We start from the raw sequence: 26,130 nt of genomic DNA on the forward strand, positions 1-26,130 counted from the left end.
GGTTTACGTGCTGTTCTTTGAAACTGCTGTTTCCAGGTGGAGTGGAAGTCACATCAAATGGGGCCAGTCTTTCAGGGTGCGTCACATCACCACGGGGCGATACCTCTGTCTGGACGAAGAGAAGGGCCTCCTGGTGGTGGACTCTGAGAAGGCCAACTCCAAGATGGCCGCTTTTTGCTTCAGGGCTACGAAGGTAAGGCAGTCGTCACACGTCAAACACCACCCGGTTCCTGACTAGGGTCACTGTGAAGAACAAGATGGACATAACCCGGCAGAGAGGGAGAAAGAGAGGGAGAAAGACAGGGAGAAAGACAGGGAGAAAGAGAGAGAGAAAGAGAGAGAATGAGTTGCCAGCAATAGGAGGGACAGGAAGCTGCTCACCTGCCCTCTTTGTGAAGATAGTTCCTCATTCTCCCCCTCTCCCTCCTCTCCCCCCCCTCTCCCCTCTCCCTCCTCTCCCCCCCCCCCCCCCCCCCCCCCCCTGCAGGAGAAGATAGAGGTGGCCCAGAAGCGTGATGTGGAGGGGATGGGGACCCCGGAGATCAAGTACGGAGAGTCCATGTGTTTCGTGCAGCACGTCTCCACCGGCCTCTGGCTCACCTACGCCGCCGTCGACGCCAAATCCGCCCGCCTGGGTCCTCTGAAGAGGAAGGTGAGGCGTGTGGCGCTGCCGCGGGGTCTCTCAGGGCGAGGGGCAGCGACGGAGGACGCTCCGATGTGAACCAGACACCTCACCCCGCTGCATTCCTCCTTCCTCAGGCCATCCTGCACAAGGAGGGCCACATGGACGACGCCCTGACGGTGGCTCGCTCCCAGACGGAGGAGTCCCAGGCTGCCAGGATGATCTACAGCACGGCGGGACTCTTCACACAGTTCATCAAGTACGACCCCCAACACCCCTACTGGTCCTGGACCACCTTAGTCACAGGATCAAATGTCGTTTTAAAGTTACATTGGAAGAGAATGAGAAGTTTCTCTCATCGTTCGGGTTGCTGGTGATGCCTGTGTGTGTGTGTCTGTCTGTGTGTGTTCATATGTCTGCATGTGTGTATTGTAATTTGTTTATCTTCATGCTCTTATGGTTCTTCCCTTTGGCACTTATTTGGTCTTTCACAATGCATGCTTCATGTTTTGGCTGCATGCAATGCTTTGGGGCTATCTCATTGATATGATCAGTGACCTATGCACTTTGTAAAGCTCTCTCTTGGAAGTCGCTTTGGATAAAAGTCTGCTAAATGAATAAATGTAAATGTGTGTCTGTCTGTGTGTGTGTGTCTGTGCGCGTGTGTTCGTGTGTCTGTGTGTGTGTATGTCTGTGTGTGTGTGTTCGTGTGTCTCTGTGTGTGTGTGTGTGTGTGTGTGTCTGTCTGTGTGTGTGTGTTCGTGTGTCTGTGTGTGTGTGTTTGTGTGTCTGTGTGTGTGTGTTCGTGTGTCTGTGTGTGTGTGTGTGTATGTCTGTGTGTGTGTGTGTGTGTGTTCGTGTGTCTGTGCGCGTGTGTTTGTGTGTCTGTGTGTGTGTGTGTCTGTGTTCGTGTGTCTGTGTGTGTATGTCTGTGTGTGTGTGTCTGTGTCTGTGTGTGTGTCTGTGTGTGTCTGTGTGTGTGTCTGTGTGTGTGTCTGTGTGTGTGTGTCTGTGTGTGTGTGTGTGTGTGTGTGTGTCTGTGTGTGTGTCTGTGTGTGTGTCTGTGTGTGTCTGTGTGTCTGTGTGTGTGTGTGTCTGTGTCTGTGTGTGTGTGTCCAGGAGTCTGGACTCCTTGAGTGGGAAGAACAAGGCCCCGGGGCCCCCCTCCCTGCCCATGGACGCCGTGGCTCTGTCCCTGCAGGACCTCATCTTCTACTTTCGGCCCCCGGAGGACGAGCTGGAGCACGAGGAGAAGCAGTCCAAGCTGCGCTCGCTCCGGAACCGCCAGAACCTGTTCCAGGAGGAGGTGAGAGGACAACGCTTCATATGTAGAGATATGGCTTTCCTCTTTTGTTGTACATTTTTTAACCTTCAGAAAAAAAAAAAATTTCTCAAATAATTGGTTACAAAGGTTTAAAAATATCGGTGGAAAAAAGTGTGTTCAACCTTAAGAAAGCTTTTTGTGTAAACCTTTTTTTCCTCAAGGTTAGAAAAAATATTTTCGAAAATACGTTTTTTTCAACCTTTTTTGTATATTTTCCAAAATACAACACAAAAATACAACACTAATTTTCCCCAACCACTTGTTTTCCCGTGGTCCAGGGCATGATCACCTTGGTGCTGGACTGCATCGACCGTCTGAACGTCTACAACACAGCTGCCCACTTCTCTGAGTTTGCTGGGGAGGAGGCTGCAGAGTCCTGGAAGGAGATCGTCAACCTGCTCTACGAGCTTCTGGGTAAGAAGAAGATCAAGAACAATACTTTTTATTTGTAATGCACCTTTCTTGCAGTCAAAGCACTAGCTAGGCTCCTGGTGACCCCTCCAGAGAGCTGGATGTTAGAGCTGTGGAAAATCTGTGCAGAAGTCTGTTCAGAAGTCTTAGGAACCCAACCCTGTGTTCATGTTCTGCACTCCGACTGTGTCTCTGCTGTTGTTGTCACTCGCAGCTTCGCTGATCCGAGGTAACCGTGCCAACTGTGCTCTGTTCTGTGACAACCTGGACTGGCTGGTCAGCAAGCTGGACCGCCTGGAGGCCTCCTCAGGTACACCACTTCACCTTCAGCAGGGTCTACAGCCTCACAATGCTCTGCTCCAAAGCTGTTTAGAAGTCATAGCCTTTTTTTTTTCTTTTCTCTTCTTCATCATGTTGTATCTCCTGCCCAGGCATCCTGGAGGTACTCTACTGTGTTCTCATCGAGAGTCCTGAGGTCCTGAACATCATCCAGGAGAACCACATCAAATCCATTATCTCCCTCCTGGATAAACACGGACGCAATCACAAGGTCTCAGCTTTCACCTTCTGCACGAGTGGCCGTCTGTTGTTCCTGTTCAGGTGTTGAACTCTCTACCTCTGCCCTCTTCCAGGTTCTGGACGTGCTCTGCTCTCTGTGCGTGTGTAACGGAGTGGCCGTGAGGTCCAATCAGAATCTCATCACAGAGAATCTACTTCCGGGTCGTGACCTCCTACTGCAGAGCAACATCATCAACTATGTGACAAGGTGAGAACCAGCACCCCTCCCACGAACAGCACAAGTGGCGTCCTCGCCTCAGTAGGTGTGCACCCTTTAGGATGAGTTCTCCCTTGGGCCCTGAGGATGTACTCCTCCTTCCCCCCTCAGCATGAGGCCCAACATCTTCCTGGGAACGTGTGACGGTTCGACCCAGTATAAGAAGTGGTACTTTGAGGTGATGGTTGACGACGTGGAGCCCTTCCTGACGGCGCAGGCCTACCACCTGCGCGTGGGCTGGGCCCTGACGGAGGGGTACAGCCCCTACCCTGGAGGGGGCGAGGGCTGGGGGGGCAACGGCGTGGGGGACGACCTCTACTCCTACGGCTTCGATGGACTCCACCTGTGGTCAGGTAGGTCAAGCCTTGAGTCTGGGCAGAGAGATGTTACCTGCGAGAGAAAGAGAGGGATGAAGAGAGGGAGAAAAAGAGAGAGAGATGAAAAGAGAGAGAGATGAAGAGAGAGGTAAAGAGAGAGATGAAGAGAGAGAGAGAGGCCAGCAGTTGGAGCAGACAAGAGGCTGCTCACCTGCCCTCTCTGTGAAGATCGTTCCTCACCCTTCCTTCCTCTCGTGTTCCATATCAGCTGACCTCTGACCCTTGACCTCTGACCCCTGACCCCGTGTCCGCAGGTCGCGTCCCCCGTCATGTGGCGTGCCCCAACCAGCACATCCTGGCGGCCGACGACGTGATCAGCTGCTGCCTGGATCTGAGCGTGCCCAGTATCTCGTTCCGCATCAACGGCCACCCGGTGCAGGGCATGTTCGAGAACTTCAACCTGGACGGTCTCTTCTTCCCCGTCGTCAGTTTCTCCGCCGGCGTCAAGTGAGAAGCTCGACTCCAGACCTCGGAGCTGATCTGACCCGCGTGAGAAGTTCAAACCCCTTCCGACTTCCAACTTCCAACTGACGTTTGTGTGTCCTCTGCTCTCTAACCAACAGACTTCGCTTCTTGCTCGGAGGTCGCCATGGGGATTTTAAGTTCCTCCCGCCCCCGGGCTACGCCCCCTGCTACGAGGCGGTGCTGCCCAAAGACCGCCTCCGCATCGAGCCCATCAAGGAGTACAAACACGACTACAACGGAGTCCGCAACCTGCTGGGCCCCACGCTGTCGCTCTCCCACACTGCCTTCACTCCCTGCCCCGTGGACACGGTGCAGGTGAGATACCACTCCTCACCCCCAGGGGTCACTGTGTGTGTCTCCGGCAGGCTGTGATCTCTGTTGTTGTTTCAGATCGTGCTTCCGCCTCACCTGGAGCGCATCCGAGAGAAGCTGGCGGAAAACAGCCACGAGCTCTGGGCAGTCACGCGCATCGAGCAGGGCTGGACCTACGGATCGGTGAGGGCTTCTGATGATGACACTATCAGGACACACTGCTGAAAGGACCTTATCACTTTGATCTTCTGATCTTCCTGAATAACAACAGCTTCCTTTTCCTCCTCTCCTCTCCTCCTCCCCTCTCTCCTCTCTTCTCCTCCTCTCCTCCTCTCCTCCTCCCCTCTCCTCCGCTCTCCTCCTCCACTCTCCTCCTCCCCTCTTCTCTCCTCCTCTCCTCCTCTCCTCCTTTCCTCCTCTCCTCTCCTCCTCTCCTCCTCTCCTCCCCTCTCCGCCTCTCCTTCCCTCTCTAGTTCAGAGATGATAACAGGAAGCAGCACCCGTGTCTGGTGGACTTCACTAACCTGCCAGAGCCAGAGAAGAACTACAACCTGGCCATGTCTGGAGAAACACTCAAGTGAGTAAAGGTCTCTCTCTCTCTCTCTCTCTCTCTCTCTCTCTCTCTCTCTCTCTCTCTCTCTCTCTCTCTCTCTCTCTCTCTCTCTCTCTCTCTCTCTCTCTCTCTCTCTCTCTCTCTCTCTCTCTTTCTCTCTCCCTCTCTCTCTCTCTCTCTCTCTCTCCCCCTCTCTCTCTCTCTCTCTCTCTTTCTCTCTCTCTCTCTCTCTCTCTCTTTCTCTCTCTCTCTCCCACTCTCTCTCTCTCTCTCTCTCTTTGTCTCTCTCTCTTTGTCTCTCTCTCTCTGTCTCAGCACTCAGACGTTCAGGGTCTCTGTGTTGTGAGCAGGACTCTGCTGGCACTGGGCTGCCATGTGGGCATGGGCGATGAGAAAGCAGAAGAGAACCTGAAGAGGATCAAGCTGCCCAAGACGTGAGTCACACACGCAGCCGTCTGTTTCTGTTGCTGCAGGCTCATACACCTTCATACATCAATACAGGGCCGGGCCACAGGGGAGGGTCTGGCCCCAAATTGGGTTCCACCACGTTCCACCATGTTCTTCCATGTTCCACCACATTCCACCACGTTCCACAATGTTCTACCATGTTCCACCATGTTCTCCCACGTTCCACCAGGTACGTGATGAGCAGCGGCTACAAGCCCGCTCCTCTGGACCTCAGCCACGTCAAGCTGACGCCCAATCAGAACACCCTGGTGGAGCGGCTGGCAGAGAACGGCCACAACGTGTGGGCGAGGGACCGTGTTCGCCAGGGCTGGACCTACAGCATCGTGCAGGTACTGGAGCCCACATCCTCAGGCAGCGGAGAAAAGAGACACTTTTAAACTACAAGAGATGAATAGGACTCCTCTTTCACTCCTCTTTCACTCCTTTTCCCTCTCCTCTTCCCTATCCTCTTTCCTCTCCCCTTTCCTCTCCTCTTTCCTCTCCTCTTCCCTCTCCTCTTTCCTCTCCCCTTTCCTCTCCTCTTTCCTCTCCCCTTTCCTCTCCTCTTCCCTCTCCTCTTTCCTCTCCTCTTCCCTCTCCTGTACTTCCAGGACATCATGAACAAGCGTAACCCTCGCCTGGTGCCGTACAACCTCCTGGACGACAAGACCAAGAAGACCAATAGGGACACCGTGTGTGCGGCGGTCCGTACTCTGATTGGCTACGGGTACAACATCGAGCCCCCCGACCAGGAGAGCAGTGAGTCTCAGCCCTGTCGAGGCGCCTCGCTCCAAAATACAGAACTTCTAACTACTGAGATTACATGTTAGGTTGTTGGCATGTTATACAGAAACTAAAAAATTGTGTGTGTGTGTGTGTGTCCCCGTGTGTGTGTGTGTGTCTAGGTGGACACGGGGATGGAAACTCTCGTTTGGATAAGATCCGGGTGTTCAGGGCAGAGAAGTCGTACGCAGTGACCCAGGGGAAGTGGTACTTTGAGTTTGAGGCGGTGACAGTGGGGGAGATGAGGGTGGGCTGGGCTCGGCCCAGCGTCCGAGCCGACACCGACCTAGGTGCCGACGACCTGGCCTACGTCTTCAACGGCTTCAAGGTACGACGGAGGCTCCTCCCGTCAGCGTGGCTCTTACAGCACCAGACTTGCGGAAAAACGTGCGTTGGTGAGCGGAACCTCTGCTGGTTTTTCTTGCGCAGGCTCAGCGGTGGCATGTGGGGAACGAGCCGTTCGGACGCCAGTGGCTGTCAGGCGACGTGGTCGGCTGCATGATCGACCTGCCGGAGCAGAACATCATGTTCACCCTCAACGGAGAGATGCTCATCAGCGACTCGGGGTCAGAGATGGCCTTCAAGGACATCGAGATCGGAGACGGTAGGTGACTCCTCCCAGACCTGACCTGTTGAGGACATCGATTCCTCACTGGAATGTAATTTATTTAGCAGACACTGTGGTTACCAAAGCAACGTAGAGGGACCCCCACCAGTCCCCTGAACAGGGAACATCTTGACCTGCACTGAGCTACACCCAGCCCCATGCTCTAACCGCTAAGCTGCAGCCGTGTGGTGTCGCTGTCCTCCTCAGGGTTCATCCCGGTGTGCAGTCTGGGCATGTCCCAGGTGGGCAGGATCAACCTGGGCCAGGACGTCAGCAGCCTGCGCTACTTCACCATCTGCGGCCTGCAGGAGGGATTCGAACCCTTCGCCATCAACATGAAGAGGGACATCACCATGTGGTTTAGCAAGAGCCTGCCCCAGTTCATCCCTGTGCCCACGGAATACCCTCACATGGAGGTGAGCTCACGTCCCGGAAGCACTCCTTTCTCATCTCTTACATCCAATTACATTTAGTCGTTTAGCAGACGCTCTTATCCAGAGCGTCTTACAGTAAGTACAGGGACATTTCCCCCGAGGCAGGGTAGGGTGAAGTGCCTTGCCCGAGGACACAACATCATTTTGCATGGCCAGGGAATCGAACCAACAACCTTCTGATAAATAGCCCGACTCCCTAACCGCTCAGCCATCTGACTCTCTCTTGATCTGATCCAGATCAAGAATCTCCTCTCAGTAGTGTCTGTGACTGACTTCTTTGTCCGTTCTGGTAGATCTCTCGCGTGGACGGCACGGTGGACAGCGCCCCCTGCCTGAAGGTCACCCACAAGACGTACGGCTCCCAGAACGCCAACACAGAGCTGCTCTTCCTCCGGCTGAGCATGCCCGTGGAGTTCCACGAGACCTTCAAGGTTCCCGCCGGCACCACGCCCCTCACCCGCACCCTCACCATCCCCGAGGACGAGGTCCTGGAGGTCGACCCTGACTCCGACTTCGAGGTGCTGAAGAAGTCGGCCACACGCAAGGAGCAGGAGGAGAAGGAGAAGGAGCCGTCGGTGCCGAAGGAGACGCCCGCCAAAGGAGGCGAGAATGAGAAAGATGCTTCCACAGAGAAGAGCAAGAAGAAGGGGTGAGTAGAGGTCAGGAGGAGAGTGGAGGAGAGGTCAGGATGAAGGGGTGAGGAGAGGTCAGGATGAAGGAGTGAGCAGAGGTCAGGATGAAGGGGTGAGGAGAGGTCAGGAGGAGAGTGGAGGAGAGGTCAGGATGAAGGGGTGAGTAGAGGTCAGGATGAAGGAGTGAGCAGAGGTCAGGAGGAGAGTGGAGGAGAGGTCAGAATGAAGGGGTGAGTAGAGGTCAGGATGGAGTGAGTAGAGGTCAGGATGAAGGAGTGAGGAGAGGTCAGGATGAAGGAGTGAGGAGAGGTCAGGATGAAGGGGTGAGCAGAGGTCAGGAGGACCACATGTGGAGATCCTTCAAGTCAAGTGTGTTTTATTTGTGATTTCCAATCATGAACATGTGACAGTGCTCAATAAAAACTTAACAGCGTTCATATAGGGAAACATGAAACATCATCAAACAGGATGTTTAGACAGGAAAAGCACGTGTGGGTTCTCCGCTCTTCTTTAACGGGGGAACGTTCCTCAGGTTCCTCTTCAAGGCCAAGAAGGCTGCCTTCACCCCGGCTCCTGTGGTTCCCAGCATGCCTCGGCTGATGGAGGACGTGGTCCCTGACGATCGGGATGACGTGGACATCATCCTCAACACCACCACCGTACGGCCCCCCCAGTTTACACAGCACTACTCTGATCTAGGGACAGGAAGTCACTCTGTTGGAGAATATTATGGTTTCAAACTGTGTTTTTTTTAAGCAGGGGCGTAGGTTTGTTTTCAAATGTGGGTGACACAGGTTTATTTGTTATGATGTGGCTGTTATTTATACTTTTCATTATACAAAGTGGGAGGTACATATTCCCCTATTTATTTTATTTTTTATAGAAACTGTGTAATGAAATCCTGTGAACTGAAACCTCCAGCCCTGGTTTTGAGTGATGTTGAGTCCTGTGTCTCCCCTGCAGTATTATTACTCGGTGCGTGTGTTCGCGGGCCAGGAGCCCGGGGGGGTCTGGGTGGGCTGGATCACCCCCGACTACCACCAGTACGACCTTCACTTCGACCTCAGCAAGGTCCGGAACGTGACGGTAACCGTGGGAGACGACAAAGGCAACATCCATGACAGGTGCCTGTAGACACACACATACACACACCTCCACTCTCTCTCACACACACACACACACACACACACACACACACACACACACACACACCTCAGACTGTGCGGTGAGCTTGACTGTGTGTGTGTGTGTGTGTGTGTGTGTGTGTCAGTATGAAGCGCAGTAACTGCTACATGGTGTGGGGAGGAGAGTTCAGCAGCTCTCAGCAGACACGCATCAGTCAGGAAGACTTTGTGATTGGCTGCCTCATCGATTTGGACACAGGTCTCATGACCTTCACAGCCAATGGGAAAGAGATCAACACTTTCTACCAGGTGGGGTGAACAGATCAAAAGCTTCCGTTGAAAAATGCTTTGTTCTGTATTATATGGTACTTCAGAAATGCATTATGCAAACTGAGTTTGTAATGGACTGTAGCATAGGAGGATGCTACTTTTCAAACTGTTCTCAAACTGATGTGGTTCCTCTCCTGTTCTCTACTTCAGGTGGAGCCCAACACTAAACTGTTCCCTGCTGTGTTTGTCCTGCCATCCAGTCAGAACATGATACAGGTGGAACTGGGCAAGCTCAAGGTCAGAGACACCCCCAGCACTCCCTGTCTCCCCTCTCCTCCCCCCTTCTGCCCTCCCTGTCTCCCCTCTCCTCCCTCCCCCCTCCTGCCCTCACTCTCCCCTCCCCTCTCCTCCCTCCTTCTGCCCTCCCTGTCTCCCCCCTCCTGCCCTCACTCTCCCCCTCCCTGTCTCCCCTCTCCTCCCCCCAGCCTCCTGCCCTCACTCTCCCCCTCCCTGTCTCCCCTCTCCTCCCCCCAGCCTCCTGCCCTCACTCTCCCCCTCCCTGTCTCCCCTCTCCTCCCCCCTCCTGCCCTCACTCTCCCCCTCCCTGTCTCTCCTCCCCCCAGCCTCCTGCCCTCACTCTCCCCCTCCCTGTCTCTCCTCCCCCCAGCCTCCTGCCCTCACTCTCCCCCTCCCTCCTCCGTTTCTCCTCAGAACATCATGCCCATCTCTGCGGCCATGTTCCGCAGCGAGCGGAAGAACCCGGTTCCCCAGTGCCCCCCCCGCCTGGACGTCCAGATGCTGACCCCGGTCATATGGAGCCGTATGCCCAACCACTTCCTGGCGCCGGAGACACGGCGCGTGAACGAGAGGCACGGCTGGAGCGTGGAGTGTAGAGAACCCCTCACCATGATGGCTCTCCACATCCCTGAGGAGAACAGGTTAGAGAACCAGTCCTGCTCTCTCTCTCTCTCTCTCTCTCTCTCTCTCTCTCTCTCTCTCTCTCTCTCTCTCTCTCTCTCTCTCTCTCTCTCTCTCTCTCTCTCTCTCTCTCTCTCTCTCTCTTTGCCAGCCTCCTGCAGCAGGCTGGCAAAAACATTGACTTTATCGCTTCATTATGTTAGCACTAACCGGGTATTTGACACCGCCATGTCCGGTTATGCTAACAACTACTATTTGATGTCAAATTGCTTTTGTGAAAGATGACTTGGTCTTAGGATATGGACTGACCTCCTGTCTCTCTCCGCTCTCCCCAGGTGCATTGATATCCTGGAGCTGTCGGAGGGCGTGGACATGCTCAAGTTCCACTATCACACCCTGAAGCTGTACGGCTCTGTGTGCGCGCTGGGCAACAACCGCGTGGCCCACGCCCTCTGCAGCCACGTCGACGAATCCCAGCTCTTCTACGCCATTGAGAACACCTACCTGCCCGGGCCAATCAGGAGCGGCTATTACGACCTGCTCATCAGCATCCACCTGGAGTCGGCCAAGAGGAACCGGCTGATGACCAACAAGGAGTTCATCGTTCCCATGACGGACGACACGCGCAGCATCACGCTGTACGCGGATTCGGACGCAGACAAGGCCCACGCCCTCCCCGGGGTCGGCCTCACCACCTGCCTCCGCCCCAAGCTCCACTCCTCCCCCACGGGGTTCGTGGGCACCAACCTGGACATCTACACCCTCAGCCCCTCCATCCCCCTGCAGGTGAGCTGTCCCAGGTGGACGGTGGGAGGGAAGGACTTCCTGTGCTTGGCCGACTGACTTCCTGTTTGTTTCCTTCCGCAGGTCATGAAGTCCAAGGCCCTGACAATGCTGACGGAGGCCGTGCAGGACGGCGGGCAGGCCATGAGAGACCCCGTAGGGGGGAGCGTCGAGTTCCATTTCGTTCCCATCCTCAAGCTCATCAGCACCCTCCTCATCATGGGCGTGTTCGACGACGAGGACGTCAAGCACATCCTGAAGATGATCGAGCCCACCGTGTTCAGCTCCGAGGCCGAAGGCCTGGCCGAGGAGGAGGGGGAGAAGAAGGGGGAGGATGGTCAGAGACTAGCCCTCAAAGAAGAAGGGGAGGAGGTGAAGGAGGAGGAAGAGGGAGCGGGGGAGGGAGAGGACACTGAAGATGAAGGGATGGGCGAAGACGATGAAGAGTTGGAGTTGGAGGAAGGGGAGGAGGAGGAGGAGCCAGGTAAAGAAGAGAAAGAAGTGGGGGATGTGAAGAAAACGGAGGGAAAGAGGGAAGAGGAGGAGGAGAAGGAGCCCAAGGCTGCGGATGCAGAGGGAGACACAGGCGTACAAGAGGGTCTTCTACACATGAAGCTGCCCGAGTCCGTCAAACTCCAGGTGTGTGTGTGTTGACAAACTGCAACTGTGTGCTTGTGTGTATTGTCAAACTCCAGGTGAGTGTTGGTGTGTGTGTGTTGCTTCTAAATGCCACTAGCAGCGACCTGCCCCTCCAGTCTAACACCTCTCCTCCTCCCCCAGATGTGCACTCTCCTCCAGTATTTCTGTGACTGTGAGCTACGTCACAGAGTAGAAGCCATCATAGCCTTCTCAGACCAGTTCGTCACCCAGATCCAGTCCGACCAGCGGCATCGCTACAACGAGCTCATGCTGGCCTTCACCATGAGCGCCGCGGAGACCGCGCGCAAGACCCGCGAGTTCCGCTCTCCCCCGCAGGAGCAGGTACGCCTCTTAACGTCCTGACTGGAGCATCATTCGGAACGCTCTCTGGCCACACCGAATCCGTCACGATCGCTTGCTTCTGTGGTTCCCCGCACAGGTCAACATGCTGATGAACTTCAAAAACTGCTCGGAGGACCACGAGTGTCCGGTCCCTGATGATGTCCGTGATGCGCTGCTGGCGTTCCACAAAGACCTGCTGTCCCACTGCGGTCAGCTGCCCCCTGGAGCTCTTACACACCTCACACACACACACACACACCTCACACACACGCACACACAACGACCCCAGCTGGGGTAGCTGGAGCATCGGTTGGTTAACTGCGTTGTGTTTTCCTTTAAGGGGTGCATATCGAGGAGGAGGAAGAGGAGGAGGAGGTGGATAACTCCCTCCGGGGAAGGCTGCTGCGTATGCTGGAGAAGGTCAGGACCTTCCGCAAGAGGAAGATTGAGGAGGAGAGCAAACCTGAAGAAGAAACCAAACCCAGTGAGTCATGAGAGCAAGACCCTGACCCCTGACCCCAGACCCTGACCCAAGATCTGTTTACACCCAACCTTCCTCATCCTGTCTGTATCTAGACGTTATAAACTCAACAACCCTGCCCTTTTCCGTTCCAGGCACCCTGCAGGGCCTCATCTCCCACACCATGATCCACTGGGCCCAGGAGTCGTTCATCCAGAACCCGGAGCTGGTGCGTCTCATGTTCAGCCTGCTCCACCGGCAGTACGACGGGCTTGGGGAGCTGATCAGAGCCCTGCCCAAGGCCTACACCATCAACGCCGTGTCGGTCCAGGACACCATGGACCTGCTGGAGTGTCTGGGCCAGATCCGCTCGCTGCTCATCGTCCAGATGGGCCCTGAAGAGGAGAGGCTGATGATCCAGAGCATCGGGTTAGCAGGAAACTGAGGTTCACACTAGGGATGCACCGATATGGCCGGTATGGCCGATACCGATATGGCCGATACCGATATGGCTGCCGATATATCGTGCATCCCTAGTTCAAACCCCAGGGTGTACGGGTGCTTACTTAACAGGGGGAACTAGGGAGTAACATGAGTGTGCTCACTCCTGTCTCTCTATTACTCACTCCTTCTCTCTCCTTCTTGCTCTCTCTCTCCCTCCCTCCCCCTCTCTCTCTCCCTCCATCAGGGACATCATGAGTAACAAGGTGTTCTACCAGCACCCTAACCTGATGCGTGCGCTGGGCATGCACGAGACGGTCATGGAGGTGATGGTCAACGTGCTCGGTGGAGGAGACTCAAAGGTACATTGCATCTCCTATCCGACCAGCGCTGACGTGATACTACAGCTTTCCTTTGTTACCAATCTGTTGACACGGGTGTGTTCCTTTGCTTCAGGAGATCAGGTTCCCTCGCATGGTGACCAACTGCTGTCGTTTCCTGTGTTACTTCTGCCGCATCAGCCGTCAGAACCAGCGCTCCATGTTCGATCACCTCAGCTACCTGCTTCAGAACAGTGGCATCGGCCTGGGTGAGCAACCAATCAAATCATTAGGGTTCAGAACAAACATCATTATAGGATGAGCAGTTCAAATCCAGCCTGGGCCTTTGGCATGTCCCCGCCCCCCCCCTCCCTTTCTCTCTCTCTCCCTCTCTCTCTCTCTCTCTCTCTCTCTCTCTCTCTCTCTCTCTCTCTCTCTCTTCTCTCTCTCTCTCTCTCTCTGTCTCTCTCTCTCTCTCCCCCTACCCCTCCTGTCACACGTCACTTAAAATCAGTTCAGTAAAGCATAAAAAAATGCATGGTAACATCTCTTTCAGGCGTGCGAGGCTCCACCCCTCTCGACGTTGCCGCGGCTTCCTGCATCGACAACAACGAGCTGGCGCTGGCTCTGCAGGAGCAGGACCTGGAGAAGGTACGTCACTTCCTGCTTCCTGCTTCCTGCTTCAAACGCAGTACTGTTTAGACCTGGTCTGAGAGCTGCTCCTCGTGTCTCCTCCCAGGTGGTGAAGTACCTGGCAGGCTGTGGCCTGCAGAGCTGCACCATGCTCATGGCCAAGGGCTACCCCGACATCGGCTGGAACCCCTGTGGAGGGGAGAAGTACCTGGACTTCCTGCGTTTTGCCGTCTTCGTCAACGGTCAGTGCCTCCTCTCCGGCGGCCTCGTCAAACATATCCTGCTGTTTCTCTCCGTGACCGAGTCTGCGTGTGTGTTGCCCCGCAGGAGAGAGCGTGGAGGAGAATGCCAACGTGGTGGTGCGGCTGCTCATCCGGAGGCCCGAGTGCTTCGGCCCCGCCTTGAGGGGGGAGGGGGGGAACGGCCTGCTGGCCGCCATCGAGGAGGCCATCAAGATCTCCGAGGACCCGGCCAGGGACGGACCCACCGTCAAGAAGGACCGACGCTTCCCCATGTGAGCTCCGCACGTGCTCCGTGGCGAGGAGGGTGCGAGGGATCGCTTGACGTTTCTCCTCAAGATCTCTCCTAGCTTCTGTTCAGCTTCTAGTCACTTCTATACTCTTTCATCCTGTCTTCCTCCTGTCTGCCTCCTGTTTGCTTCCTGTCTACCACCTGTCTGCTTCCTGTCTGCTTCTTGTCCGCCTCCTGTCTACCTCCTGTCTACTTCCTGTCTACTTCCTGTCTGCTTCCTGTCTGCCTCCTGTCTACTTCCTGTCTACTTCCTGTCCGCCTCCCGTCTACTTCCTGTTTGCTTCTTGTCAGGTTTGGAGGAGAGGAGCAGCAGGAGGACAACCGTGTCCACCTGGGGAACGCCATCATGTCCTTCTACTCTGCTCTGATCGACCTGCTGGGGCGCTGCGCTCCAGAGATGCACGTCAGTAGCTCTCCCTGCTCCACAGCTGCTCCCTGTTTACAAATACTACTACTGCATATACTCTACTGTGTGTATTGCAATACTGTATAAAAACTAGGCTGTAATACTACTGGTTATATCCACACCACACCCATTGCTGCAACACGAAATTAGACTAAATAACAGGAATGCATGAACAGTGGGGTGGATCCGGTCTAAGCGTCTCTGTTCCTGGGCTCCTCAGCTGATCCAGGCTGGGAAGGGAGAGGCCCTCCGGATTAGGGCCATCCTGCGCTCCCTGGTGCCCATCGAGGACCTGGTGGGCGTCATCAGCCTGTCGGTGCAGATCCCTGCTTTCGGAAAAGGTGACTTCCTGTCACACTGATGGCAGTGGAGTGACTTCCTGTCACACTGATGGCAGTGGAGTGACTTCCTGTCACACTGATGGCAGTGGAGTGGCTTCCTGTCACACTGATGGCAGTGGAGTGACTTCCTGTCACACTGATGGCAGTGGAGTGACTTCCTGTCACACTGATGGCAGTGGAGTGACTTCCTGTCACACTGATGGCAGTGGAGTGACTTCCTGTCACATTGATGGCAGTGAAGTGACTTCCTGTCACACTGATGGCAGTGGAAAACGAGATTGGTTGAACGACGTTTCAACTTGTGTGTTCTTTTCTAGAATTAAGATTTGAATGACAGTAAATATTGTGAAATGAGTTCTCCTTCTGTGTTTGTGTTCTAGACAACAGCATCATTGAACCCAAGATGTCCGCCAGTTTTGTCCCGGATCACAAGGCTCCCATGGTGCTGTTCCTGGATCGTGTGTACGGCATCGACAACCAGGACTTCCTGTTGCACGTGCTGGAGGTGGGCTTCCTGCCGGACATGAGGGCGGCCGCCTCCCTGGATACGGTGAGCTTCCCCTGAATAAGACCTGCTTGTCGGATACGAAACCTACTCTCCTGACTAAAACCTACTCACCTGACCCTACCTACTTTCCTGATCCTACCTACTGACCTGACCCTACCTACTCTCCTGACCCTAACCTACTCCCCGGACCCTAACCTACTCCCCTGACCCTAACCTACTCCCCTGACCCTAAACTACTCTCCTAACCCTAACCCTCCAGACTACCCACAATAGTTCCCTCCAGCTTGACCTCCAGCTTGACCTCCAGTCCTGACCTCCAGTCCTGACCTCCTGTCCTGACCTCCAGCTTTACCTCCAGCTTGACCTCCAGCTTGACCTCCAGCTTGACCTCCAGTCCTGACCTCCAGTCCTGACCTCCAGTCCTGACCTCCAGCTTGACCTCCAGTCCTGACCTCCAGCTTGACCTCCAGTCCTGACCCCCTGACGGTCTGAGTCTCTCTCCCCCAGGCGGCGTTCTGCACCACGGAGATGGCGCTGGCACTGAACCGCTACCTGTGCTCTGCCGTGCTGCCCCTCATCACCAAGTGCGCCCCTCTGTTCGCCGGCACGGAACACCGGGCCATCATGATCGACTCCATGCTGCACACCATCTACCGGCTGTCCCGCGGCAGAGCCTTCACCAAGGCCCAGAGGGACGTCATCGAGGAGTGCCTCATGTCCCTGTGCAAGTGGGTCTGCTTCCCCCCCAGTCAGATCGCTGTTCTTTTCAAAATACTTTTGGAGTAGGAGGAAGTGCCGCGTCGCGTTTTGAGCGCTTATCTCTTTCCAGGTATCTGCGTCCGTCCATGCTGCAGCATCTGCTCAGGAGGCTGGTGTTCGACGTGCCCATTCTCAACGAGTACGCCAAGATGCCGCTGAAGGTGCCACATCCCTTTGTGACGACAGCCATACCCGCCTCAGAATGACACATCCTTCTGATTGGCTGACGTTGTTGTTTATCCCGCAGCTTTTGACCAATCACTACGAGCGCTGTTGGAAGTACTACTGCCTGCCCAACGGCTGGGGCAACTTTGGAGTGTCGTCAGAAGAGGAGCTTCACCTCACCCGCAAGCTGTTCTGGGGCATCTTCGAGTCCCTGGCTCACAAGGTCTCAGCCCGGCCTTCCAAAACATGGCGTCTCTGCTTCCATGATGATGACGATGAGTCACTCAATGACCTCTTCCTCCTCCTCACAGAAATTCGACGCGGAGATGTTCAAGATCGCCATGCCGTGCATCTGCGCCATCGCCGGAGCCATCCCTCCCGACTACGTGGACGCCAGCTACTCGTCCAAAACAGAGAAGAAGGCCTCGGTGGACGCTGAGGGAAACTTTGACCCCAAACCTGTGGACACCACCAAGTGAGAGAACTTCTCTGGGAGCTTAGGGGTTAGGGTTAGGGGTGAACCAGGGATGAACCAGGGGTGAACCTACTGGGCTTTGGTTGCTAAGTTGCTAGGAATGCGTCGATTAATAGCTAGTGCGGTCATTGAGACCTTCTTTTCATCAAACGCAGCACTATCATCCCAGAGAGACTCGACGGCTTCATCAACAAATACGCTGAGCTCACACATGACAAGTGGGCCTTTGAGAAAGTGAGTTGAATCAACATGCGATATCCAAGAAGTTGGAACTTTTTTTAGCAATGATTAGGGGGGAAAATGTGTGATAAAAAAAATATATGAACGTGTGTGTGCGCGTCCTTCTGTAGATTCAGAACAACTGGACATACGGCGAGCTGTTGGATGAAAATTCGAAGACCCACCCCATGCTCAGACCCTACAAGACGTTCTCTGAGAAGGTTCGGCTTCATCTCCGCCCGGTCTCCTCTGGGTCTCTTTATCAGACCTGACCTCTTGACCTCTCCCCTGATAGGACAAAGAGATCTACCGCTGGCCAATCAAGGAGTCCGTCAAGGCCATGCTGGCGTGGGAGTGGACGCTGGACAAAGCGAGGGATGGAGGAGAGGAGGAAAAGGCGGAGAAGAAGAAGGCAGCTAGGAAGATCTCTCAGACGGCGCAGGTAAAGAGGAGTGATGACGCTGTGATGACGCTGTGATGACGCTGTGAAGATGCTGAATGAACTCGTCGGTGATTCCAAAGGATCGCAGTCTGACAACAGTCTGTTCTTGTTTTAGGCGACCTATGACCCCAGCCATGGCTACAGCCCTCAGCCAATAGAAATCTCTCACATGGCTCTATCAAGAGACCTGCAGGTGTGGCAAAGACCCCAACTACTGGACCCCATGTTTGTTTATCACTTTGCTTTCACGCGATGATTAATAATAAATATCAACGGATGTTCATTTCATAAAATAACATTAATTATTATAAACAAAATATAAAAAAATATATGTAAAAGTACAAATTAAAAACACATAATAAATACATTATTTGAATTAATATAATTGTATGCAACTCCATGTGCTATATCGTCTTCTCCAGTCCATGGCAGAGCAGCTTGCTGAGAACTACCACAACACCTGGGGCCGGAAGAAGAAGATGGAGCTGCAGTCCAAAGGTGAAAGGTCGCTCCCTCTGCGTACAGGAACCAGGCGTGCAGCAGGCTGTCAGATGAAAGTTTTACTGACCGCCTGTTTCCTCTGTGTACAGGAGGCGGATCTCACCCCCTGCTGGTGCCCTACGACACCCTGACGGCAAAGGAGAAGGCCCGGGACCGAGAGAAGGCTCACGAGCTGCTGAAGTTCCTGCAGCTTAATGGTTACGCCGTCACCAGGTACGGGGGGGGATTCCCACCGCGGTCCTTCCACAGTAGTCACACAGACTGAGGAAATCCTGCTGTACTTTCAGCGCTCGGAGGGCAAGAAAGGCGCATTAAAGGCGCAAATAAAATGTATTCTTCTTCGTTCTTCCGCTCACAGGGGGCTGAAAGACATGGAGTCAGACATATCGTCCATCGAGAAGCGCTTTGCCTACGGCTTCCTGCAGAAGCTGCTGAAGTGGATGGACATCGCCCAGGAATTCATCGCTCATCTGGGTACTGCGGGGGGCGCGAGATGGGCGATGGTGTCATGTGATTAGCTGCAGTCCAGATGGTGTCATGTGATCAGCTGCAGTCCAGATGGTGTCATGTGATCAGCTGCAGTCTAGATGGTGTCATGTGATCATCTGCAGTCCAGATGGTGTCATGTGATCAGCTGCAGTCCAGATGGTGTCATGTGATCAGCTGCAGTCCAGATGGTGTCATGTGATCAGCTGCAGTCCAGATGGTGTCATGTGATCAGCTGCAGTCCAGATGGTGTCATGTGATCATCTGCAGTCCAGCCCCACAGGGGGCTGTTCCAGTGTTCCTTTCCTAACATCTTGCTCCCCTGTGTGTGTGTGTGTGCCTGTGTGTGTGTGTGTGTGCCTGTGTGTGTGTGTGTGTGTGCACAGAGGCTGTGGTGAGCAGCGGGAGAGTGGAGAAGTCTCCTCACGAGCAAGAGATCAAGTTCTTTGCCAAGGTCAGACGTGGTGTCATGGTGGGCTTGGGGAGACAACAGGGCGTGGTGTGAGATGGTCTTCACTCTCTCTCTCTCTCTCTCTCTCTCTCTCTCTCTGTCTCTCTCTCAGATCCTGATGCCTCTCATTAATCAGTACTTCAAAAACCACTGTCTATACTTCCTGTCTACGCCGGCTAAGGTTCTGGGGAGTGGGGGACATTCCTCTAATAAAGAGAAAGAAATGATCGCAAGGTACTAGTCTTTGTCTCTCTCCGTCACTCTTTGCCTTTGTCATTATGTCTATCTCTGTCTCTGTCTATCTCTCTATCTATATCATATCCTATAATACAGAGCACAGAAAGTTTATTCAGCAGTGTACAAAATGAACCAGTTATACTGTATATGTTCAGATCTCCACAAGAACATTCTCTGTAATCATTCACTTCCGCTTTCTATTGCTTTTCAACATTTACTTTATATCTTCCCTCCTTTTCTTCTCTTCTTTCCTCTCTCTTTTCCTCTCTTTTCCTCTCCTTCCCTTTCCTCCTTTCCTTTCCTCCTTTCCTCTCCTCTTCCATTTATTCCTCCTGCTTGTAGTATCTTCTGTAAAATGGCCGCTCTGGTGAGACACAGAGTCTCTCTCTTCGGTAAGACATCTGACCCCTTGTTCCTCCTGCCTTCCTCTTCTCCACCTCTACTTCCTGTCCTTCCTCTCCACCCTTTAACACTTTGCCTCTTTGCATCACGTTTTCATTTGCTTCTGTTTTGGATTGTTGTGTTCTTCTGAGGCACACGGTGACAGCTGTCCTGTTGTCATTGTGTGATCTGACCAGGAACCGACGCCCAAGCTATCGTCAACTGTCTTCACATCCTGGCACGGTCCCTGGACGCAAGGTCTTATCACGTTCTCCTTCCTCACACACGCACACACTCACTCACACACACACACACACACACACACTCACACACACACACACTCACACACACACACACAGACACACACACACACTTACACACCACACACGTACACACACATACACACTCACACACACACACACACACACACTCACACACACACACACACACACACACTCACTCACTCACTCACTCACTCACACACTCACTCACTCACTCACTCACACACACACACTCACACTCACTCACACACTCACTCACACACACACACACACACACACACACACACACACACACACACACACACACACACACACACACACACACACACACACACACGGTACTGAAGCTGCCCTCTCTGCTCCTCAGGACGGTAATGAAGTCCGGGCCTGAGATCGTCAAGGCCGGCCTGCGCTCCTTCTTCGAGGGAGCGGCGGACGACATCGAGAAGATGGTGGAGAACCTGAAGTTGGGCAAGGTGTCTAAAGGAAACCAGGTGAGTGAGGTGACCAGGTGAGCAGGTGAGCGAGGTGACCAGGTGACCAGGTGAGCAGGTGAGCAGGTGAGCAGGTGAGCAGGTGAGCAGGTGAGCGAGGTGACCAGGTGACCAGGTGAGCAGGTGAGCAGGTGAGCAGGTGAGCAGGTGAGCAGGTGAGCAGGTGAGCGAGGTGACCAGGTGAGCGAGGTGACCAGGTGAGCGAGGTGACCAGGTGACCAGGTGACCAGGTGACCAGGTGAGCGAAGTGACCAGGTGAGCGAGGTGATCAGGTGAGCAGGTGAGCAGGTGAGCGAGGTGAACAGGTGACCAGGTGACCAGGTGAGCAGGTGACCAGGTGAGCGAGGTGACCAGGTGAGCGAGGTGAGCGAGGTGACCAGGTGAGCGAGGTGACCAGGTGACCAGGTGAGCGAAGTGACCAGGTGAGCGAGGTGATCAGGTGAGCGAGGCCACAGGAGCAGGGCAGTCTCTCAGCTCTGGTGCACCTGCCTGTCCTCACCTGCCTGTCCTCACCCGCCTGTCCTCACCTGCCTGTCCTCACCTGCCCCCCCTGCTGTGCTGTGGTTCCTCTCTGCAGCAGGTGAAGGGCGTGTCCCAGAACATCAACTACACCACCATAGCTCTGCTTCCTGTCCTCACCTCGCTGTTCGACCACGTCGCTCAGCACCAGTTTGGAGACGACGTCATTCGTGAGTCAAGGCTTGCGTTGTGCCTGTGTTCCCTGTCCTCTCCGCCCCCCTCTCTCTCCAACTTCTTCCTCTCTTTCTGTCTCTCCCTCTTTCTCCGTCTCCCCCGCTCTCTCTCTCTTTCTCTCCCCCCTTCCCTCTGTATCTGTCTCTCTCCTTTGTTCTGTTCTGTTCTGTTCTCTCTCTCTCTCTCTCTCTCTCTCTCTCTCTCTCTCTCTCTCTCTCTCTCTCTCTCTCTCTCTCTCTCTCTCAGTAAATCTCTCTGTGCTAACTGTGTCTGTTTCTGTCTCAGTGGATGACCTCCAGATGTCCTGTTACCGGATCATGTGCAGCATCTACTCTCTGGGAACAGTCAAGAATCCTCACGTGGAGAGGTGTGTGTGTGTGTGACATTGTAACAACAGTCTTCTGTAGGTGTGAGGTGTGAGATGTGTGTGTGATGTGTGTGTGTGTGTGTGTGTGCGCCCCTCCAGACAGAGGCCTGCTCTTGGGGAGTGTCTGGCTCACCTGGCAGCAGCCATGCCTGTGGCCTACCTGGAGCCCAACCTGAACGAGTTCAACACCTTCTCAGTCTACACCACCAAGACCCCCAGAGAACGAGCCAGTGAGTTCTAACCTTGGTCGTCCACCCTGTTGCCCCACATCTGCCTGGGACTCCTTCTGCCCCATCTGTTACCCTCATCTACGACCCCATCTCTCCTTCTCTCTCTGTTTTTCTCTCTCATATCACTTTCTTTCTCTCTCTCTCCCCTTCTCTCTCACACACTTTCTCTCTCTTCCTCTTTCTTCCATTCTATCTCTTCCTCCTCTCTCTCCTTGTCTCACTGTCTTTTTCTGTTTCCCCTCTCCCTTCTTTTCTCCTCTCTCTCACTCCTTTCCCTCCTCTCTGTCAACAGTCTTGGGTCTTCCCAACGAGGTGCACGAGCTGTGCCAGGACATCCCCGAGCTGGACGTCCTGCTGAAGGAGATCGGGGACCTGGCCGAGTCTGGGGCCCGCTACACCGAGATGCCCCACGTCATCGAGATCACCCTGCCCATGCTGTGCAACTACCTGCCCCGATGGTGGGAGAGGGGCCCGGAGAACGTTCCAGAGCTGGAGGGCCAGGTCTGCACGGACGTCACCTCCGAACACCTCAACCAGCTGCTGGGAAGCATCATGAAGATTGTGGTCAACAACCTGGGCATCGACGAGGCCTCCTGGATGAAGAGGTTGGCCGGTGAGGCCCTCCGTCAAGGATGACACACCTTGTACTTCTAGGAGTCCAGCTGGATAACGATGATAAAGATGATAACATTATCTTCATAGGGCTAGTAGCTAACCCTAATAATACATTTGATTTGTGATGTGCCTGTCTTATATTTACATTTAGTCATTTAGCAGACGCTCTTATCCAGAGCGACTTACAGTAAGTACAGGGACATTCTCCCTGAGGCAAGTAGGGTGAAGTGCATTGCCCAAGGACACAACGTAATTTAGCACGGCCGGGAATCGAACCGACAACCTTCTGATTAATAGCCGGGTTCCCTAACCGCTCAGCCATCTGACTCCCTCTTCCTCCTCCAGTGTTCTCTCAGCCCATCGTGAGCAGGGCCAAGCCCGAGATGCTCAAGTCCCACTTCATCCCCACCATGGAGAAGCTGAAGAAGCGGACAGGGAAGGTGGTGGCTGAGGAGGACCACCTGCGCCTGGAGGGCAAGTCTGAGGGGGACGAGGAGGAGGGAACCATCAGGGACGAGTTTGCAGTGCTCTGCAGGGACCTCTACGCCCTCTACCCCCTCCTCATCCGCTATGTGGACAATAACAGGTACGTTGGCCTCGTCCTTTGTGGAGGACAGTAACAGGTACGTTGGCCTCATCCTTTGTGGTGGACAGTAACGGGTACGTTGGCCTCATCCTTTGTGGTGGACAGTAACAGGTACGTTGACCTCATCCTTTGTGGTGGACAGTAACAGGTACGTCAGCTTCATCCATGAGGTGGACTATATGCCAGGTATAGGAGAGTCTGTCATGTCCTTGCGTTGGGCTACATTGTGTTCTAGAGTCCTGAAACATGCGTCTCTTGCAGGGCGAGATGGCTGACCTGTCCTGACCCCGACGCTGAGGAGCTGTTCCGGATGATTGGAGAGGTCTTCATCTTCTGGTCCAAATCTCACGTGAGTATGCTTCCAAATCTCACACGAGTCTTGCTTCTTCTAAGTCTGAAGATTTCTGTTGTCTGCTGCGCCTTTCTAAATTCCCTCTTTCTCTCATTTCTATCTGCAGAATTTCAAGCGAGAGGAGCAGAACTTTGTGGTGATGAACGAGATCAACAACATGTCCTTCCTCACTGCTGACAGCAAGAGCAAGATGAGCAATGTGAGATCATGATGCTATCTATTTCACTCTAGTAATGCTACCGTCCACCATTTTATATAATTTTTTAGTTTATTTAATTGCTTGTATAAGTCAATCTGTGCATTTATAATTTGTGAGGACATTTATAGTATCATACCTTTACAGGATACTTTTTCAGCCAACCACATTAAGGGCAACTTACCACTATAAATTAGTCATAAATCTACAAACATCTATACTTGATATCTTTAATGCACGTAACACAAGATCTAATCATGATAATACTTTTGACAATAATCCACCTGTACAAGAAGAGCCCTGGACCATCTTCTCCCACAGGTACCGTGTCCTGGAGGACCACAGGGTGGACCACCACCAGGACATTTACACTGTTTATCATGTAGTCTCTCCTAGAGTCTTTCTGTTGTGGGGTAGGGATGGGACGTGTGTAGTGTTGAATAGTGAGGTTTTTTGTGTTAGTAGGGATGCTTAGCATTGATGTGTGTTGTGTTAGTAGGGATGTGTTGTGTTAGTAGGGATGTGTTGTGTTAGTAGGGATGTGTGTTGTGTTAGTAGGGATGTGTTGTGCTAGCAGTGATGTGTGTTGTGTTGAGCAAGGATGTGTGTTGTGTTAGTAGGGATGTGTGTTGTGTTAGTAGGGATGTGTTGTGTTAGTAGGGATGTGTAATAGGGATGTGTGTTGTGTTAGTAGGGATGTGTGTTGTGTTAGTAGGGATGTGTTGTGTTAGTAGGGATGTGTTGTGTTAGTAGGGATGTGTTGTGCTAGCAGGGATGTTTGTTGTGTTGAGCAAAAATGTGTGTTGTGTTAGTAGGGATGTGTGTTGTGTTAGTAGGGATGTGTTGTGTTAGTAGGGATGTGTAATAGGGATGTGTGTTGTGTTAGTAGGGATGTGTGTTGTGTTAGTAGGGATGTGTAATAGGGATGTGTGTTGTGTTAGTAGGGATGTGTAATAGGGATGTGTGTTGTGTTAGTAGGGATGTTCAATAGGGATGTACTGTGTTTAGCAGGGATGTTTAGGAGGGATGTTTAATAGGGATGTGTACTGTGCTAGCAGGGATGTCTAGCAGGGATGTGGCTCAGCTGCAGCTGTGTTAACTGTGTTGTCTCTCTGACTGTCTCCTGTTCTTTTCTCTTGTGTTGCCGCTGGCTTTCTAGGCCGGGGATTCTGAGGTTAGACTTTGTTTCTGCACGACCGCAGTGCTGATCGCATGGCACCTCACTGTAAGGGGCTTTTCATCAACCCTGCCCACACACTGGTAGACCAGGCCTCAACACACAGCACATCTCAGAACAACAGTTTATGCTAGTGCCAAGTATAGAGATAAGCATCCATATAAAGATACAGCTGCTAGTGTCTGCCAGGTGACTGTAAGCTCTGTAGGGCAGCCCTGCTACCAAACCGCGTCCAGAATGTGCCACGTGTCCCTCTGCAAACCGAGGCACAAAAATAGAAGGCCAAACAGATGGTCCGGATTTACTTTTCGGGCATCGCTGATACTTTTCGGATAAAGTTACGCTATTAACAACTTCACATACGCTGTTAACAGGCCTAGGCTAGCAGAGCCAGTGACACATCACACCAATAAAAAACTGCAACGCCCAATAAAATGACACTGACGTAGTGCCCACATATCATGTAACACATATCAACAAACCATTAGTATTGATATCAAGTGAGAGTGAGACAGAAAGATGAGAGAGAGAGGTAGCAAGAGGACAGAGAGAGAGAGAGAGAGAGAGAGAGAGAGAGAGAGAGAGAGAGAGAGAGAGAGAGAGAAGGCACTTTTCCATCAGTTCCCAGGTGGTCTGCGGGGGTCCACAGTTCCAGTCCTGCCAGTGTGTGTGGGGGGAGTCTGGAGGCGTTTGATGAAAGTGCTCTGCCGTAGGGTCGGGCCCATGGCACTAGGCTCCACACAGCGCCCGAGGCAGGGCCCGAGGCAGGGCCCGAGGCAGGGCCGGGGTAGGCCAGTGGGAGCCAACTGCCATCGTCCCGCCCAGTTTGCTCCTAGCTGATCGTAGTTGGGTGGGAGTCCTTCCCTCCGTGTCTGTTCTGTGGAAGGTTGTTCTGTAGCTGCCTCTCCTGGGGAAGCTGGTCGCCCCCCCCTCTCCATGCTTCGCCCCCTCCTCCCTGGCCCCGCCCCCTTCTCCGTGCTCCCGCCCTTTCATCCCTGGCCCCACCCCTCCTCCATGGCCCCTCCCACCTCCTCCCTGGCCCCTCCCCCCTGGCAGTCATGTAAGATCATGGCCCCACCCCCATCACCCTCCCCTCCTTAACCTCTGCCCAGCTGCTGTTCTGTTTGACTGGACTGAAGCAGCCTTCGAGATAAACCTCTCTGTACCCTGTAGAATGTGCTCAATGTTACCTTTAGCTCACAAACAATCTGTTTAATCAAACTTGTCTCCTAAAATCTCCCCTAAAAATGTTTGCAGCCAGCGTCCCGTAAACCAGCCTTACTGATAACACACCCCTCGCACTGACTCTCTGTTTGGAAAGGTGGCTGAACTTGCTTGCACTTATCTCTGGCACTGACACGCACACACGCACACACACATGCAGGAATATGATATTACATTACTCTTTACCTGAAATACATTATAAAGTATTTGTTTTTACTTGGCAACTTATTGTTTGATAGACAAATAAAGTATTTGTTTTTACATGGCAAGTTATTGTTTGATAGACATTGGATATCAGTTTTCATATTTTGTTTTCAAACCGTGTTAAGGTGACACCTGTC

At 53.4% G+C, this 26,130-nt stretch overlaps 1 protein-coding gene across 5 annotated transcripts in view; it reads left to right on the plus strand.

Annotated features, from left to right (window-relative positions):
- The window catches only part of ryr1a (ryanodine receptor 1a (skeletal)), a 55,300-nt gene that overhangs the window by 7,421 nt on the left and 21,749 nt on the right, over positions 1-26,130 (plus strand). For 3 of the 5 annotated variants that reach the window (XM_084698465.1, XM_084698461.1, XM_084698463.1), the window contains exons 11-73: positions 37-193; positions 488-652; positions 760-881; positions 1,742-1,928; positions 2,225-2,360; positions 2,572-2,667; positions 2,789-2,907; positions 2,990-3,123; positions 3,244-3,485; positions 3,764-3,956; positions 4,073-4,289; positions 4,365-4,469; positions 4,760-4,863; positions 5,190-5,273; positions 5,477-5,636; positions 5,898-6,045; positions 6,192-6,397; positions 6,499-6,673; positions 6,884-7,092; positions 7,404-7,759; positions 8,275-8,401; positions 8,706-8,866; positions 9,013-9,175; positions 9,347-9,433; positions 9,848-10,074; positions 10,390-10,840; positions 10,922-11,476; positions 11,618-11,818; positions 11,916-12,027; positions 12,159-12,302; positions 12,434-12,707; positions 12,967-13,081; positions 13,176-13,308; positions 13,596-13,690; positions 13,779-13,914; positions 14,000-14,186; positions 14,495-14,606; positions 14,830-14,950; positions 15,331-15,500; positions 15,966-16,186; positions 16,288-16,378; positions 16,465-16,605; positions 16,694-16,857; positions 17,013-17,091; positions 17,208-17,297; positions 17,372-17,518; positions 17,634-17,711; positions 17,941-18,016; positions 18,109-18,232; positions 18,378-18,493; positions 18,892-18,959; positions 19,069-19,190; positions 19,536-19,585; positions 19,772-19,832; positions 20,223-20,349; positions 20,927-21,038; positions 21,328-21,409; positions 21,509-21,639; positions 21,932-22,252; positions 22,600-22,840; positions 23,102-23,189; positions 23,299-23,391; positions 24,548-24,562. In XM_084698465.1, the coding sequence (XP_084554591.1) occupies positions 37-193; positions 488-652; positions 760-881; positions 1,742-1,928; positions 2,225-2,360; positions 2,572-2,667; positions 2,789-2,907; positions 2,990-3,123; positions 3,244-3,485; positions 3,764-3,956; positions 4,073-4,289; positions 4,365-4,469; positions 4,760-4,863; positions 5,190-5,273; positions 5,477-5,636; positions 5,898-6,045; positions 6,192-6,397; positions 6,499-6,673; positions 6,884-7,092; positions 7,404-7,759; positions 8,275-8,401; positions 8,706-8,866; positions 9,013-9,175; positions 9,347-9,433; positions 9,848-10,074; positions 10,390-10,840; positions 10,922-11,476; positions 11,618-11,818; positions 11,916-12,027; positions 12,159-12,302; positions 12,434-12,707; positions 12,967-13,081; positions 13,176-13,308; positions 13,596-13,690; positions 13,779-13,914; positions 14,000-14,186; positions 14,495-14,606; positions 14,830-14,950; positions 15,331-15,500; positions 15,966-16,186; positions 16,288-16,378; positions 16,465-16,605; positions 16,694-16,857; positions 17,013-17,091; positions 17,208-17,297; positions 17,372-17,518; positions 17,634-17,711; positions 17,941-18,016; positions 18,109-18,232; positions 18,378-18,493; positions 18,892-18,959; positions 19,069-19,190; positions 19,536-19,585; positions 19,772-19,832; positions 20,223-20,349; positions 20,927-21,038; positions 21,328-21,409; positions 21,509-21,639; positions 21,932-22,252; positions 22,600-22,840; positions 23,102-23,189; positions 23,299-23,391; positions 24,548-24,562 (9,724 nt within the window). The remainder of the gene's footprint in view (positions 1-36; positions 194-487; positions 653-759; positions 882-1,741; positions 1,929-2,224; positions 2,361-2,571; positions 2,668-2,788; positions 2,908-2,989; positions 3,124-3,243; positions 3,486-3,763; positions 3,957-4,072; positions 4,290-4,364; positions 4,470-4,759; positions 4,864-5,189; positions 5,274-5,476; positions 5,637-5,897; positions 6,046-6,191; positions 6,398-6,498; positions 6,674-6,883; positions 7,093-7,403; positions 7,760-8,274; positions 8,402-8,705; positions 8,867-9,012; positions 9,176-9,346; positions 9,434-9,847; positions 10,075-10,389; positions 10,841-10,921; positions 11,477-11,617; positions 11,819-11,915; positions 12,028-12,158; positions 12,303-12,433; positions 12,708-12,966; positions 13,082-13,175; positions 13,309-13,595; positions 13,691-13,778; positions 13,915-13,999; positions 14,187-14,494; positions 14,607-14,829; positions 14,951-15,330; positions 15,501-15,965; positions 16,187-16,287; positions 16,379-16,464; positions 16,606-16,693; positions 16,858-17,012; positions 17,092-17,207; positions 17,298-17,371; positions 17,519-17,633; positions 17,712-17,940; positions 18,017-18,108; positions 18,233-18,377; positions 18,494-18,891; positions 18,960-19,068; positions 19,191-19,535; positions 19,586-19,771; positions 19,833-20,222; positions 20,350-20,926; positions 21,039-21,327; positions 21,410-21,508; positions 21,640-21,931; positions 22,253-22,599; positions 22,841-23,101; positions 23,190-23,298; positions 23,392-24,547; positions 24,563-26,130) is intronic. The other 2 variants (XM_084698462.1, XM_084698464.1) reach the window with 1 other exon arrangement.

This window comes from Hypomesus nipponensis, chromosome 5 (assembly GCF_054491055.1).
Source record: "Hypomesus nipponensis isolate SF chromosome 5, ASM5449105v1, whole genome shotgun sequence".
NCBI lineage: Eukaryota > Metazoa > Chordata > Actinopteri > Osmeriformes > Osmeridae > Hypomesus > Hypomesus nipponensis.